Source organism: Panthera leo, chromosome F3 (genome assembly GCF_018350215.1).
Source record: "Panthera leo isolate Ple1 chromosome F3, P.leo_Ple1_pat1.1, whole genome shotgun sequence".
NCBI classification, from domain to species: domain Eukaryota; kingdom Metazoa; phylum Chordata; class Mammalia; order Carnivora; family Felidae; genus Panthera; species Panthera leo.
In genome coordinates, this window is record NC_056696.1 from 6,837,689 (window position 1) to 6,853,124 (window position 15,436).

The 15,436-nt window shown below is 38.8% G+C and overlaps 1 protein-coding gene across 7 annotated transcripts in view; it reads left to right on the forward strand.

Moving 5' to 3' along the window:
* The window catches only part of AKT3 (AKT serine/threonine kinase 3), a 304,707-nt gene that overhangs the window by 149,533 nt on the left and 139,738 nt on the right, over positions 1 to 15,436 (forward strand). For 4 of the 7 annotated variants that reach the window (XM_042926503.1, XM_042926505.1, XM_042926504.1 and 1 more), the window contains one exon: positions 10,464 to 10,575. In XM_042926503.1, the coding sequence (XP_042782437.1) occupies positions 10,464 to 10,575 (112 nt within the window). Of the gene's footprint in view, positions 1 to 1,522; positions 1,727 to 2,617; positions 2,853 to 10,463; positions 10,576 to 15,436 lie in introns of those variants that run through there. The other 3 variants (XM_042926507.1, XM_042926508.1, XM_042926506.1) reach the window with 3 other exon arrangements.

A 15,436-nucleotide genomic window follows, 5' to 3' on the forward strand; every position in this document is an offset into this window, starting at 1 on the left:
GAATATTTTTTCGTTTATTTGTGCCATGTTCAATTTCTTTCACCAATGTCTTTTAGTTTTCAGAGTACAGGTCTCTAGCCTCCTTGGTTAGTTAAGTTTATTCCTAGATATTTTATTCTTTTTGATGCAATTATAAGTGATTTTTTTTCTTAATTTCTCTTTCTGCTGCTTCATTGTTAGTGTGTAGAAATGCAACAGATTTCTGTGTATTAATTTTGTATCCTGTGACTTTACTGAATTCAGTTCTGAATTCTAGTAGTTTTTTTGGGTGGGGTATTCATTTTGTTTTTATTATTTTTTTTAATGTTTACTTAATTCTGAGAGAGAGAGAGAGACAGAGTGTGAGCAGGCAAGGAGCAGAGACAGAGGGAGACACAGAATCCGAAGCAGGCCTCCAGGCTCTGAGCTGTCAGCACAGAGCCCGACGCAGGGCTCGAACTCACGAGCTCTGAGATCATGACCTGAGTGGAAGTCCGACGCTTAACCAACTGAGCTACCCAGGTGCCCCTTATTGTTTTTATAGTAAGGAATAAAATTTGAAAAGGATTTGGGCTTGCTTATGAGTGAGTAGTGGGGTTGAGCTTTGTCCTGCAGAGACTTGTATATTTTTGAGAAGGAGAATCGTCTATGGAATAAGAGTTTGAGGAAGACTGCTCAGGCCTGTAGTCATACTGGGACACCTTGGACAGGGAGAAGGGTGGGGGAAGGGAGACCATCTGGGAGGCCAGTTCAGGGATCCCGATTTTGGTAATGAGTGTCTGGTTGAGCAGTGAAAACAGACGTTTCTGAAAGAATTGTTAAGATGAATGTGGCTTAGCTATGGGTCAGAAGAGTCAAAGATGAGTGTGTTTATTGCGTGATTAGGAAAATGATACAGAAATAAATTGAATAGAAACACTGTGTCAATGTGGTAATTTTCAGTGCGGACGATAAAAGAAAATATGAAACGCTTTTAGGTATGTTGAGAATGGGATGATAATAGGGCCTCAGAAAAGCAATGCCAGCTTTGCCATATGGAAGGTTCAGGTTTGAGAGTCTTCAGACATCAGGTGACATTTGAGGCAAAGCCACCGGAGAGCTCCCCCAGGATTATATCCGCAGCCCTCCCCAGGTCACTGAAGATCCCCCTGACCTCATTTCCTACCATTTCCTGAACTCCAGCCACCCTGGACTCCTTGCTGTTTCTCGGACACATCCGTGGGCCCCTTCCCGCTGCGGGTCTGTGCACTTCCTGTGCCTTCGACCGGAAGCCTCCTCCCACAGACTCCTCCCACAGACGGCTGCACCGGAGCCTCCTTTCCGTGGGAGGACTTTCCTACCCTTTCGTTCTAAAGTAGTACCGCCTGCCTGCCATTTTAACTCGTTGTCCTGCCTCATTTCTCTTCGTAATACTTACAAGCAGTACTAGGTTAATAAATTCCTTGTTTTACTTGGTTATAGCTTGGCCACGCCTCCACTCAGTGGAGCAGAAGCTTTATGCCAAAATAGGGACTTTGTTTTGTTGGCCGCTCCACCCCCAGGGCCTAGCTTGGTGCCTGGCACACCGTGGGCACACGATAAATACTCATTTAGTGAATGAACTTACTAAGGACAAAATGATCACAAAAGCACAGTTGAACACAAAGGACGGAGCCTAAGGGAGCAGCTCCGTTCGGAGGAACGGAGGAAGAGACCCTGAGAAAGAAGACCCTGGAGCCATCAGAGGGATGGAAGCAAAACCGGGAAAGTCAGTGTCCTGGGGGTGCGGGGGGAGGGGACTTGCAGGAGGGGGGCCAAGAGCATCAGATACAGCAGAAAAATGGGACAAGAACAGGGAAGAGGTACGAGGGATTTTAGGAGAGACGGTAACCGCAGCGTTACTGATGGTTAGGGAAAGGCGACCGACGAAGGCCAGTTCCGTACCTCGTGGTTTTGAGTCATGGGCCGTGAGGGCATGGTGATCAGCACGCAGTGCACGCGCGTGTTGGTGTGGGTGCGTATTTATGGCTTAGGCCCCTTGGTGCGAATGGCGATGCGGTGATGAGCGTGTGGGACTAGAAACTGTCCCGTTGGCACAAATTGAAGCACGAGGCATTTACGTTGTAAATTAGAGTTGGTACGAAATAAACCAATTATTCCAGCAGTGATTCCTATAAACTTAAATGCCCAATGAAATATTCTGAAGTTTAAATTGCATTAGATGAGTCTAATTAACCAGAAGAGCCTTTATTTTAGATAGTCTTATGTATATTTTATATTTTAAAAATAATTTCCTTTTCCACAGTCAGCCATTTAAGCCTTTGGGGGTTTTTGTTTTGTTTTTTGTTTTGGATACAGTACTTTGAGGAAAGAATCTAATATTATTTTGGAGGGGGTTTCCGTTTTTGACTTTTGATGATGGGAAATTTCAGATGTACGGATAAAATAGAATAGCTTAATGAATTCTCCTCTACCTGTTACCTAGACTTAACAGTTAGTGTTTTATCAGACTTACATTATCATTTTGTTAAAATATTTCATGTAAACTCAGGTATTATGACATTTATCCCTGAATTCTATGTAAACAATAAGGAATTTTCCCACATAGTTACAGTATCACCGTCTACCTTTATTAGGTGGATTTTATTAATTTAGAAATTTTATCAATTTAGAGCTCTTTAATAATATCTAAGAAGAAATTCATATTCGGGTTTTTTCCAGTTGTCACCTAAAATAGCTTTAACAGCTGGCTTGTTTAACAGAATACATTAAGGCTCTGCTGGTCTAGAAGAGTTCTGGGTTCTATATGACCCCCACTTTGGTTCTGCATTCACTGAGCAGAGAGACGAGGCTGTGCGACCTGTGGAGAGTCCCTTCTTCTGGAATATTCTCTGGTAATTGCTTCTCAAAGTGTCATTAACTTGTCACATGACAAAATTTGTCATCTGTTCTCTCATTACATGTATTCATATGAGACCTGCTGTGTTTAGGCACAGTAATAGGTAATGAAATAGTATGGGCCTTGCTCTTAGAGAACTTGGAATCCAATATACGTTCTCGTTAGATTCTTTTACAATTTTATTATTAGATCCCAGTTTCATCATACTTTAAGTAGAAGTTAGTTTTTCTTATTTAGTTGATCCAGAACTAGCACTTATGATTATTTGTCAGATTTGAACACTGTACCCAAGAACAGGCTATGTTAAAATGGTTAGATGTTATCCTGTTTACATCTAAATAATCCACTTCTGTTTGTTTTGTGCATATTATCATAATAAGCTGCCCACTGTGATAGCTGAGTATCATGGGGTTCTGTGCCATTGTTAAATAGGATGATGTAGGGGTGCCTGGGTGGCTCAGTCGGCTAAGCTCTGACTCTTGATTAAGGCTACCATCATGATCTCATGGTTCGTGAGATCAAGTCCCATATCAGGCTCTGTATTGACAGTGCAGGACCTGCTTGGGATTCTCTCTCCTTTCTCTGCCCCTCCCTTGTTCACACTTGCATGGTCTCTCTCAAAATAAATAAATAAGCTTTAAAAAATTAGGATGGTATAGACCTTCATTTACTGAAATGAAAAATTTGCAACATATTAAATGAGCAGAGCACCTACATAATATGTCTTACATGTTGTGATCTCATTTTTATTTTTAAAAAATGCTTAGAGAAGTTCTGAAGGAATGTACATTAAAACCTTAACAGTGGTTATACTTGTGTGGTAGGATGTTGGTTAATTTTCTTTTCATTTTACCTATATCTGTTTATGAATTGTTCTACAGTAAGCATAGATAATTTATACAATGAAAGTAAATAAATCAGTGAGTTAAAAACCAGCTTGACTACACAACATTGTATATGTACATAACACCATAGAATTGTACATTTAAAATTAGGGGCGCCTGGGTGGTTCAATTAGTTGAGCGTCCAGCTTCGGCTCAGGTCACGATCTCATGGGTCATGAGTTTGAGCCCCATGTTGGGCTCTGTACTGACAACTTGGGGCCTGGAACCTGCTTCAGATTCTCTCTCCCTCTCTCTCTTCCCCTGCTTGTGCTCTGTGTGTATCTCTCTCTCAAAAATAAATAAACGTAAAAAATTAAAAAAAGAATATACATAATAGTATTATATTTGAGGACTCAAAAATACACCCTCTTTATGGTCATTATAACTGACAGCATTATTTCATTGTGCCATTTCATTATAAATAGAATCTATTATTATGCCTTTGTTTTTCATGTTGCCTATTAGAACTTATTTAAAAAAATAGTATTTAAAGGGTTATAGAGGTTGAAATAAAACCTAATCTTTTAATAAATTCTGAACAGATATAAAAAAGATTCTTTTTGGTATGTAATTTTTTGATTTGGCGTGTTACAATCCCTCTAATTGGCTTCCAGGTTTACAAAGTGATTACAGCTTCAAATATACTTGGGTGTCTGTGGTTCAGAACATGTAAACATAAGCAGAACACTTGAAATTTAGCTTGCAGTTTAACTTGCTCAAGTGAATTTAACTAGGATACCTAATTTAAGTACCAGTGTAACAAATGCTTTGCTGAAAGGTATGATGGGTTATGATATAATAAAAGTTAGCTGCCTGGCATTTTATATGAGAACACTTGCTTTTTTCTTGTGTGTTAAATAGCTCCAGAAATCATAGCTAATCATTTGGTTAATAGCTTTTTAGAATCGCTATTCAAAGCTGCTGCTTTTGATTTTAGAATTTTCACGTGGCCTACCTTGATTTGGGAACTTTCCCGTAATTAAAAAGAAAATATTCTTCTGAAGAAGTATTAGCTAATCTACTTATCAGCCACCATTCCCTTTAAGAATAAGAGTCTCCTTTAAGAATGAGAGTTTTCAGACATGAACCATATTCTGAAAACTCCTGTATTTCTCTTCATTTTACAGGGAGCTGTAGGATGTGTTCATGATTCCATATTTTGGTTAACATAAAAGAACCCAAGGCTCACTTGTTTGTTTAAACATGGTAATTGACAGTGTCAACGGTTTTGTATTCAGATTCAGCTCTTTGACTACATCTTTGTGCAGCAATAAACCCGATACGGAGATAGAGTGCCCTCTTCCCTTGTACTGACCCGAGTACCATTGAATATCTTGAGCCAGCTTTTGGTAACTGCTTCTCTCTTTTACTGTCTCAATCTCTTTTACTGTATCATTTTGAAATAGGATTCATTTGTAGAGTATTTCATATTGAAACATATAAAACATAGGTTTGTTTCTGTAAAAACAAAGTAGTAAAAACTACGTGTTCATAATAACATTTTTGTTCAGCTAGGCTTCAGAAGGTCCTGACTGAAACCTTTAAGCCATGAATGAAGTACTACTTTACAATTACATGTGTTGCAATTGAATGTTGAATGATTAATAACAGAGTTTGGTGTGTGCTATAGGTTGTAGAGAGTCTCTTACTCATTTTTGTTACTATACTATGCCCAGAGTCTTACATAGTGGCTGGCCCAGAATTGGTATAGGTCGTTGAGGCCATGAATATTTAGCATGTTTAGTCCAAATAGCCAAGTTGTGCATAACTACTTAGGTCATTGTGTTATTATTTTAGTATTTTTCCAAAACCATCCTATATGTAAATACAAATAGTTTATTCGTTTCTAAGAAGTTCCTTTCCAGTGGTCTGCTAGAGAATGGTAATTAATCACTTGTTTATCACTTTTGTAAGTTATGTTAATTGATAATCACTTAGAATCCCATATGTAATATTTTAAGTAGGTTGTTAAATTATAGCATTGAGAAGTTTTTAAAAGTATATCCCTTAAACTTCACTTAGGTATAGTGTTGAAAATATGCTTCCTTTAAAGTCTTTAATTCCTGAACCTGGGGGCTTGGAGGTGTGCTTTGCATGGGATCACAGCACTGCTGGTGTGAGAGAGGCTAGATTTGAGTCTGACACTCTGATTTAAATTTTTTTTTAAGTTTTTATTTATTTTTGAGAGAGAGAGAGAGAGAGACAGACAGACAGACAGACACAGCAGAAGCAGACTCCAGGCTCTGAGCTGTCAGCACAGAGCCTGACGCAGGGTTCAGACCCATAAACTGTGAGATCATGACCTGAGCTGAAGTCAGATGCTTAACCACCTGAGCCACCCAGACACCTCTGACACTCTGATTTTAAAGTCTGCTGTCTTAGTCATCTTAACATCACCACAGGAGTGACCCTAAGTAAACTGAAGTGTAGGTGAACTTGGATTGGGCATTCTTACTTCCCTTATCTGTTCTTCCTGTTTCTGCTTCATACAGTCCATAGAGTTCACCCTTGAGTATTTCTGTCAGGCCTGCCCATCTTGTGTCTGTCCTCTATTCATTACTTTAAAAGTCACTCAGTCAGTTGTTCAGTCATGAGGTATGTCCTGTGTCCCCTTACGTGCTATTGCGTCCTAGGTGTTATGGGGAAGGTTTGCACATAATTCCTAACTTCTAAGTAATTTCTCTACTAGGGTGTCACTTGAACTGTATAAAAACTGACTGGAAACTTAATAGGAGTTTTGTGAAGTAGGAAATGGGAAGAACAGTGGTCTTCACAGAGAATCAGGTTGGGTCTGTGCTTTATAGGTATAAACGTATAGTATATAGTATTTATAGTATTTGTAGTACAGTATTTTAGAACTTTCAGATTTAAACAAATATAAATTGACATTCTGTATTTGGTGTTTTTAACATTCATATTTCAAAAAGTATGTGACATCGCTGTACAATATTTAACTGTGGAACAGATTTTACTATCTGTTGATTCTACCACCTTTTCATTATTTTGCACACCACCAGGTTCTCACTTTTCTTACCCATTTTGAATTCACCAGTTGATTACCTAAATCAGGGTGCCGTGACTCCTCTCTTTTGCTTCTTGCTTTGCCAAACTTACTTGGTTAAATTACAGCTTTGCTGAAATCCAGTCCTCTGTATGCCCCAGCCACACCCATGTAGCTGAATAAATACATCTGGGGGAAACACGCAACCATGTGAATTCTTGATTGTGAAATTCCAATGGGCCCCTGATGCTGCCCCGCTGTCGTGTTACAGTTCCCTAGTCTGTTCGCTCTTCTCTTCTCCTAGAGGGCTCTTATGTACCTTCTGTCTTCTCAGAGCCCCAGCGCATCCTCTTCCAACCTGAATCTCTTTTTATACATTGTTTAAATGTTTATTTATTTTTGAGCAAGAGAGAGAGAGAGCTTGAGTGGGGGAGGAGCAGAGATAGAGGGAGACACAGAATCCAAAGCAGGCTCCAGGCTCCGAGCTGTCAGCACAGAGCCCAACGCGGGGCCGGAACCCATGAGCTGTGAGATCATGACCTGAGCTGAAGTCGGATGCTTAACTGACTGAGCCACCCAGGCGACCCTCTTCCAACCTGATTCTTAAAAAAAAAATTTTTTTAAGGTTTATTCATTTCTCAGAGACAGACAGAGCGTGAGCAGGGGAGGGGCAGAGAGAGAGAGGGAGACACAGAATCTGAAACAGGCTCCAGGCTCTGAGCTGTCAGCACAGAGCCTGATGCAGGGCTTGAACTCATGGACTGCGGGATCATGACCTGAGCCGAAGTCGGATGCTTAACCAACTGAGCCACCCAGGCACCCCTCAACCTGATTCTTAAAGATGGCTTTATATCCCAGTTCACTGGGGGAAAAAAAATAGAAGTAATATGAAAATCCTCTCTACTAGCTCCTACTTGCATGTATACCCTTGATTGCTTTGGGGCTCTTAGTGTCTTGTTCTCTCACTAAATGGTCTATACTCCTGACTAGAGCCAGCCCTCTGCTTGTCTAGCAAATCCTCTCTTCTTATCTGCATAAGGAAGTTGCTCCAGAAATTTACTCCTCTTATATCATCAAAACTACCTTCTTGTTAGGTACTACTATCAGAATTCATCCAACTTGGACAATATTTGGTAAGTGTCTGCTTTGGGGAAAAATAGTGTTTAGGCACAGATGGGCACAGTTCTAGGTGCTAAGAATCTTATCAGTGCAGCTTACATTCTTGTTGGGGAGATAGACAATAAGCAAAAAAGATACTAAGCCATTTCATATGTTTGAGGGTGATAACGTATGTGAAATAAAAAAGTAGAGCAGGTAAGAGGGGTTGGGGAGGCCTGGGTCAAGGGTGCAGATCACAGAATTTCAGCAGCATGGTCGCGTGTAGGTGAGATCTGATCTGAGACTTGGTCGGCCGTGGGCTGCGTGAGGGGACAGAATGCCGGGCAGAGAGCACTTCTAGACACAAGGCTAGGAGAGAGGGTGTAGCGCCTATCTGAGGAAGTGCACCAAAGCCAGGGTGGCCTGGAAGGGAATACTGACTAGGTTGGGAGGTCAGAAACTTAAGCTGGGTGGGTGGGAGGCCCAGATCATGTAGGACCCTTGTTGATCATTTCAAGGCCTTTGTCTTCTATTCTTAGTGAATCAGAAGCATTGCAGAATGTATTCTTGCAGGCGATCATGTTAAGATCTCTGGCCACTCATGTTGAGAGCAGACTACAGTGAGGGGCAGAGAGAGCTACTCGAGTTCTGGGCATGTTCACGTGAAAGATAATGATGGGTTGTTCCCAGACAGTGGGAGAGGAGAGAAATGATCCTAGATACATTTGGAAAGCAGAGCCAACAGGCTTTCCAGGATGAGATATGAGAAGAGAGGAGGAGTTAACGGTGGTGCCAGGGCTTTTGACCTGAGCACTTAAGGGGATGGAGGTGCCATCATCTGAGATGGAGAGAGCTAGAGCGGAGGGTGGCGGAGGGGGGAGGAGCAAAGGTAGGAGCAATCAGCTCACTTTTGGATGAGTTCAGATGTCTTTTTTTTTTTTTTTAAGTTTTTATTTAAATTCCGGTTAGTGAAATACCAGTTTCAGGTGTACAAAGCAGTGATTCACCCTGTGCTCATCGTGACAGTTGCCAAGTTCTGATGTCTTTTAGAATACAGTTTCTAGCCTTCAGTAATGGATCTAGCCCTTCCACATTTCTGAGTAGGAAGAGCTGGTTTTATGGCACCTGGGAGGTGTAGGCATTTGGCAGTGAGAGTCTGAAGTAGGACTGCATTGCTGGAAAAGTCATGTCCTGGCAAATACTACCAGTATCAAAGAGGAGCACCCCATGATTTGAGTCTGGATGGTGGAAAAATTAGGAAAGCCAGGAGGAGGAACAGAATCAGGGGAAAAGATAGTAGGTGTTAGGTGTCATACCAGTAATTCAGCCAGGTAGATTGACCCACTGTATAGTTAATCATGGGTATCACGAAATACAGATCCAAGATGGAAAGAAGTGTGGAGTTTTAGATCGGTAAACCAAGAGATGATGGCTGAAACTGTGAAATCTTATTAGACACGAGAAGAAAACTAAGTGGAGACCCTTCGGTGAATGATCTTTTTAGGTCAAAGAGTCAACAAGGAACTGGTCCAATGTGCTCAATGACTTGAGTCCTATAAAGAGAGACGGAGGTCGATAGTTGCTAGTGATGGAGGGACCGCAGAATAGATAAACACTGAGAAAACACAGTTGACTTTGTCAGCTGCAGGGAAATTGTTTCTTTCAAAAGAGCAGTGTCAGTAAAACAACCCTACCCTATTCTGTCTTGTTGGCCACTACCGCGTATCCTTAAAGTCCTGCTCAGTATATACACCTGATAATGATAACTGACATGTATTGACAACTTATTATGTGTTACATGCTAGTCTTAGCATCCTACTGATTTATTATTAATCCTCACACCAGTTTTATGATGTAGTTACTTGTTTCCCCTTTGATACTTACAGACCAGAAAGGTTAATTAACTTGTCCCAGGTTACATAGTTAATGGTAGGAAAAGAAATTGAATCCAAGAATACTGGTGTTAGAATCCACACTTTCAGCCACTACAGAATGCTCCTCCTCTTCTTTGAAATCTTCTGAGATATTCCCTGACTTAATTTATCACTTTTGATGAACTGGCTCTATGGGCTGTGCTTACTAAGATTTTTAAGTGGTGTATACTGTAGAAAAGCTTATAATCCAGGGGGATAAGGATACCTTTTTAAATGATAAATAATAATACAAGATAGTCTATACTGAGTGAAAAATGAGGGATATGATAATAAGTAATGAGAATATGGAGAGGTGAATATTTGGTCTAGGACCAGGTTGATATAAAAGGCTTCCTGCAGAGAGTGGGATTGGATCTGGACCTTTCAACTGTAAGTGATTGCAATATGGGGAGGGGTCAAATCAGTGACCAGCACCCCAGATAATAAGAACTGCTGGAACAAAAGGTACAGATACAGGACAGAGTAAGATGTGTTTGGGGAAAGTAAGTAGTCCAGTTTGGCTGGTTAATAGAGCATGTGGCCAGAATGGATGATGGAATGGAAATACTGAGGTCAGATTGTGAACAACCCTGAATGGAGGGCCCTGGAAAGCTGAGAGGTTGCATAGAGTAGAACTCTGTAGTTCTCAAATCTTTACTTCCTGGTTTAAATGTAAGTATATTCAAAGAGACATTTTATGTCATTTCTAGAATGCCAGTTAATGAAAACAGAACGACCAAAGCCAAACACATTTATTATCAGATGTCTCCAGTGGACCACTGTTATAGAGAGAACATTTCATGTAGATACTCCAGAGGAAAGGTAAGAAATGTTTTTCCTATTTTGTGAAAAAGCAACAATCGGTAAAAAGATATATGTGTATCTGACTTCACCATTTGTAAATATATGTGAACATATTTGTAAAATCCAATAGTCCCTTAATAATTCTGTTTCTGGTATAAATAATGAATAACAGAGGCTTGCAACACCCTAAATCAAAGCCTCTAGAACTGCTGTGAGATACGCTTCTTAGCAAAGCACAGGACATTCACCAACTAAAATATAAATTAAGACATTTTTATAACTAAACTACCCTTAAATAATGGTAGAATTGTGTTCATATTTGGAATTCTGAGGCTAGTAACAGCAAAAGGTTTCAAGCAGTGTGACGTTTTGCTGGTGGCGGCCTGGAGTATGACATTGAGAAGGATTATGAGATTGGGGCTAAGCTCCGCGAGAAAAAGCTACCAGGATAGATTGGCATGGACCGTCCTCATGCTAAAGAGGAGAGTGACGACTTCATCAGGGCCATATTTTCATCCTCCTGATCTACGCATTTCTACAACCGCTGCCCCCCCCACCCCCACCCCCAAATCTGTCTTCATAATCTCTTATCTTGTGCTCTGGTTCTGACTTCGGTCCAACAACCACAACCACAGAATCATTTCCCTGCACAGATATTATCATAGTTGATCCAAATCAGCAACTTTGTGAAGTTAAATGTTGTTAGCCCTGTTTTCCAAATGAGTAAATTAGGTCTTAAGAGACTTGTCTAAGATTTAAAACAAAAACCAAAAACAACCTCCCTCAAGACCTAGTAAACAGTAAAGTATTATTTTAATAATACCCTTTTGATCAATGAACAGTGAATGATAATATGTGATTACTTTAGAAAAGAAAGAAAAATGAAAACAGACTAGAAATCACTCGTAATTTTATGATCCCAGTTAAGGATAGATAATTCTTTCCTACACTTCCAGTCTTACTCTGTGCAGATGTATTTAGGTCTTGAGTGTACATACAATTTGAGATGTCTTTTTTCCCCTGTCTACCCTGTCTTCCTTGGGCATTTCTAGATGCTAAGTCCTCAGTTTGCTTATGCTTCCACTCATAACCATGGCTGGGCTAATACCTATTTATCTGCCAGATCTGAGCTTAAAATATCATATTTTCTACAAAACCTCTGAGTCTTGTAGATGAGCCAGGCCCCCCTTCTATATACTATGTATCTCCCTACAGCTTTTATGTCTGGTGTATCACCACTGTAATCTCTGTTTGCTTTTCTCACTGGACTGTGAGATTCTTGACTAGCAAGGATTGTATCTTCCTTGCTCAACATTCTATCTTTATAACACAGTCCAGGATCCGACGTAGTATTTGTTGACTGGCTGAATGAATGGAACTTTTCCCATGTCACTGTACATTCTTTGAAAATATGATTCTTAGTGGATTTATAACATCCCATTGAAGCATGATTAATTTTGCCATTTATGTTTTTGCAAAGCTGGATTTATGCCATATCTTAAGACTTCAAAATAGTTCCTGCAATTATATCACACTACTTTTCTGAACAATCAGTTTTTATTTGCATTTATGACTAGAAGGCAGTTTTAGTAAAAATGAAAAACAGCATATTTAGATTTACCATTGGAGTGTGTTTTTCTATATTCATCTAGAATCTGGTGTCTGGAGATTTTATACGACTTTAATGTTAATGAAGACTTAGAAAGATGTAGTGAGAACTAGGAAAGCTATATATTTTCTGTGTTCTGTCTGCCAGTCTAAAATCCATCCTTGCTGTAAATGAAATATGTATCTCTAATCTATGTAAAAAAAAAAAAAAGTCTATTTGTTTTATTGAATGATGGAAGTTTGGAATCTATTTTTTTTCCAAAGGATGAGACCACTGTCTCAGCTCTGTTCTTTTGTCCATTTCTTTTCATTGAATAATCCATTCTGTCCTCACTCATTATGGATGGCACATGTACATAAATATTTGTATTTTTAGTTTTTTTCTCCCCCCCCCCCCCCCCCGGCCTTTGATTTCTGTCATTCCAGCACTAAGACCACATGGTTTTAATTAGAGAAGCCCTATAAAATTTTTAACTTCTAATGGAAAGAAAAGGCCATAAGTAGAAGTAAGAAAATTAGGAAAAACAATTTCATGGAAAAGGAAACATATAGTAAAGCAAGACTTCCATTATTATTCCATTATTTTTTTTTCCCCCCAAATGTTCTTAGTTTTTGTAGGCATAGCATCTGCAGATAAATAGTAATTTTGTCTCTTCCTTTCTGATAGGACAATTATTTTTTTTGTTTTTATTCTATTTATTATATTAAAAATTTTTTTTAATGTTTATTCATTTCTGAGAGACCGAAAGAGACTGAGCATGAGTGGGGGAGGGGTAGAGAGAGAGGGAGACACAGAATTTGAAGCAGGCTCCAGGCTCCGAGCTGTCAGCACAGAGCCTGACGCGAGGCTTGAACTTATGAACCGTGAGGTCATGACCTGAGCCGAAGTCGGACGCTTAACTAACTGAGCCACCCAGGTGCCCCTGTTATTTTGTTTTTAAACAGTATTTAATAGTCTTCATGATAGCAGATACATTTATTTTTTTCTCTGGTTTTAATGAATGCATTTCAAATTACTTACTGTTAAATATGATTTTTCGTATATAGTTTATTTTGTCATACTGGAACATCCACTTTACAGACCCAGGCTATTTTCCTTTCTTAGAGCTAATCACTTTCTTTATCACCATGATGGCCCTATTGCACTCATGCCCACAGGTTTATGTGCGCACGTGTTTCAGCTGTGGTGAGCTATACTTATAGTTTCCCAACTACTGATTCCATAGTGGACTCTCACGTTGCCTATGGCTCTTCCTGGCTCTTTTGCCCCTGTGTCAGAAATACCTTCCCTTGCTTGTTTCTTTCTGTCCCAGCTCATCTTGTACATCTCTGCTTACAAATCACTCCTCTCCTCTGTCCCCACTCAAAACTTAACATTGTTTGCCTTAGAACACCACTGTTCTTAGTGCATACTTGTTATCATTTTACCTATAATGCTTTGTTATACTTCTTCACAATGCCAAGGTTTCCCCATGACCCTAAGTTCATATTACACCATGGCTTTAGTCACATACATGTATTAGATGTTTTCTTGCAAAAATTAGTTTTCATATAAGTAGTATATTCTTTTAAATTAAATTAAAAAGATAAGTTTACTTGCTTCATCGGGGTCTGCATTCTGTTTCCCAAATTAAGTACATTTCCTGGTACTTAGTAATAAGAAGATTGCGTGCTTTCTTTCATTAGTGTGATATTTGGACCCAATACTGTTTTGTAGAGCATACGTATATATTTTAGTTATCGTGAAGAAGGTAATTTAGGTCAGTAGTCCACCTAAGAACTCCTAGAAAAGGTGGACAAAATGGTTTAAAACAAACAAAAAAAGGCATACAAGAGCCAATTTGGCTGTGAAGAATTATGGGATCAAAACTTTATGGAAGAGTGAAACCTAGAGAGATGAGCCCACTGTTTTACTTGGGATCCCTGCCAATTCTAGAACTGTCTGATTTGTTAACATGTGGAGTAGCTGTCAGATCTAGGAGTCACATTCTGGAATCCAGGGCCTACCAAAGAGGGGTCATGGTACATCAATACCTTTTAGGTTGGCACTAAGAAGAAAGGATAAACTGGATTTAAACTTATCTTTTAAAGACTGAAATCTACTTTAAATTATTTCAGGTCTTAAATTTGGTTAACATGATCCACTTTTGCTAGTCTCCTAGGAGCCTGTTAAAAGCAAATATAACCAATCTTAAACTATTTACAATTTCAATGTACGTTGTTCGATATGCATTAAAAAAATAAACAAGGATTCAAAGATTCACAAACCACAGAGACAAAACAGACAACTGAATCAGATTCATAAGCACTCTAGATAATGGAGTTATCAGACAGAAATTAAAAGAACTCTGTATTAGTATTTTCAAGGAAATAAAAGTTAAGGCTGGGAAATTCAGAGAGCTAGAAGATATAAAAAAGAATAAAATGGGAATTCTAAAATTGAAAAATAAGATATTTAAAATTCTTTGTGCTGGTAGATGGTTTCAGCAGTGGATTAGGCCTAACATTAGGGAAAATTAGGAACTCATACCTAGGTTATAACAGAATATCCAGAATGAAACATGAAGCAATAAGGATAGAGAATAAAAATAAGTCAGAGTGGAATGTAAGATGAAAGGAATCCAGTGAAAAGGTATTAACGTTTACGTAATTAGGGTCTCGAAAAAGAGTAAGAATGGGGCACAAAGTATTTGAAGAGATAGTTGCTGAAAAATTTCTAAAATGGCTAAAGATACCAAACCACATATTGAGGAAGTTCTATAAAGCCCATGCAGGAACAAATACAGAGAAAACCCACTTAGTCCCATTAGACTTTTAAAAACAAAGACAATGAGAAAATTCTCAAAGCAGATAGAGAAAAAAGATAATTTGTCTTCAAAGGAGCATAAGTTAGACTAAAAGGTGATAGAAGTAGAAATACTTGACCTGGAATATATGGGATAGAATGATAATTGGAGATAATGGAACGATATTCTCAAAGTGCTAAATGAAAATAAGTGGTAATGAGCAAAAATATGTTCCAAGAATGAAAGTAAGATGGAAATGTTTCAATTAAATATTTTAGTAAGTTCAGTCAAGAATTGATAGAATTTCTCACCAGCAGACTTGCAGAAAAGGAAATACTAATAGGGTATTCTTCACACACAATAAAAATAATCCTGGATGGGAGAAGAGATACAGAAAGGAATGAAAAAAAAAAAAAATGGTAAATAAATTGATAAAACCAAATGAATATTGATCTTATGAATAATAATATTTTGTGGTTTAATTG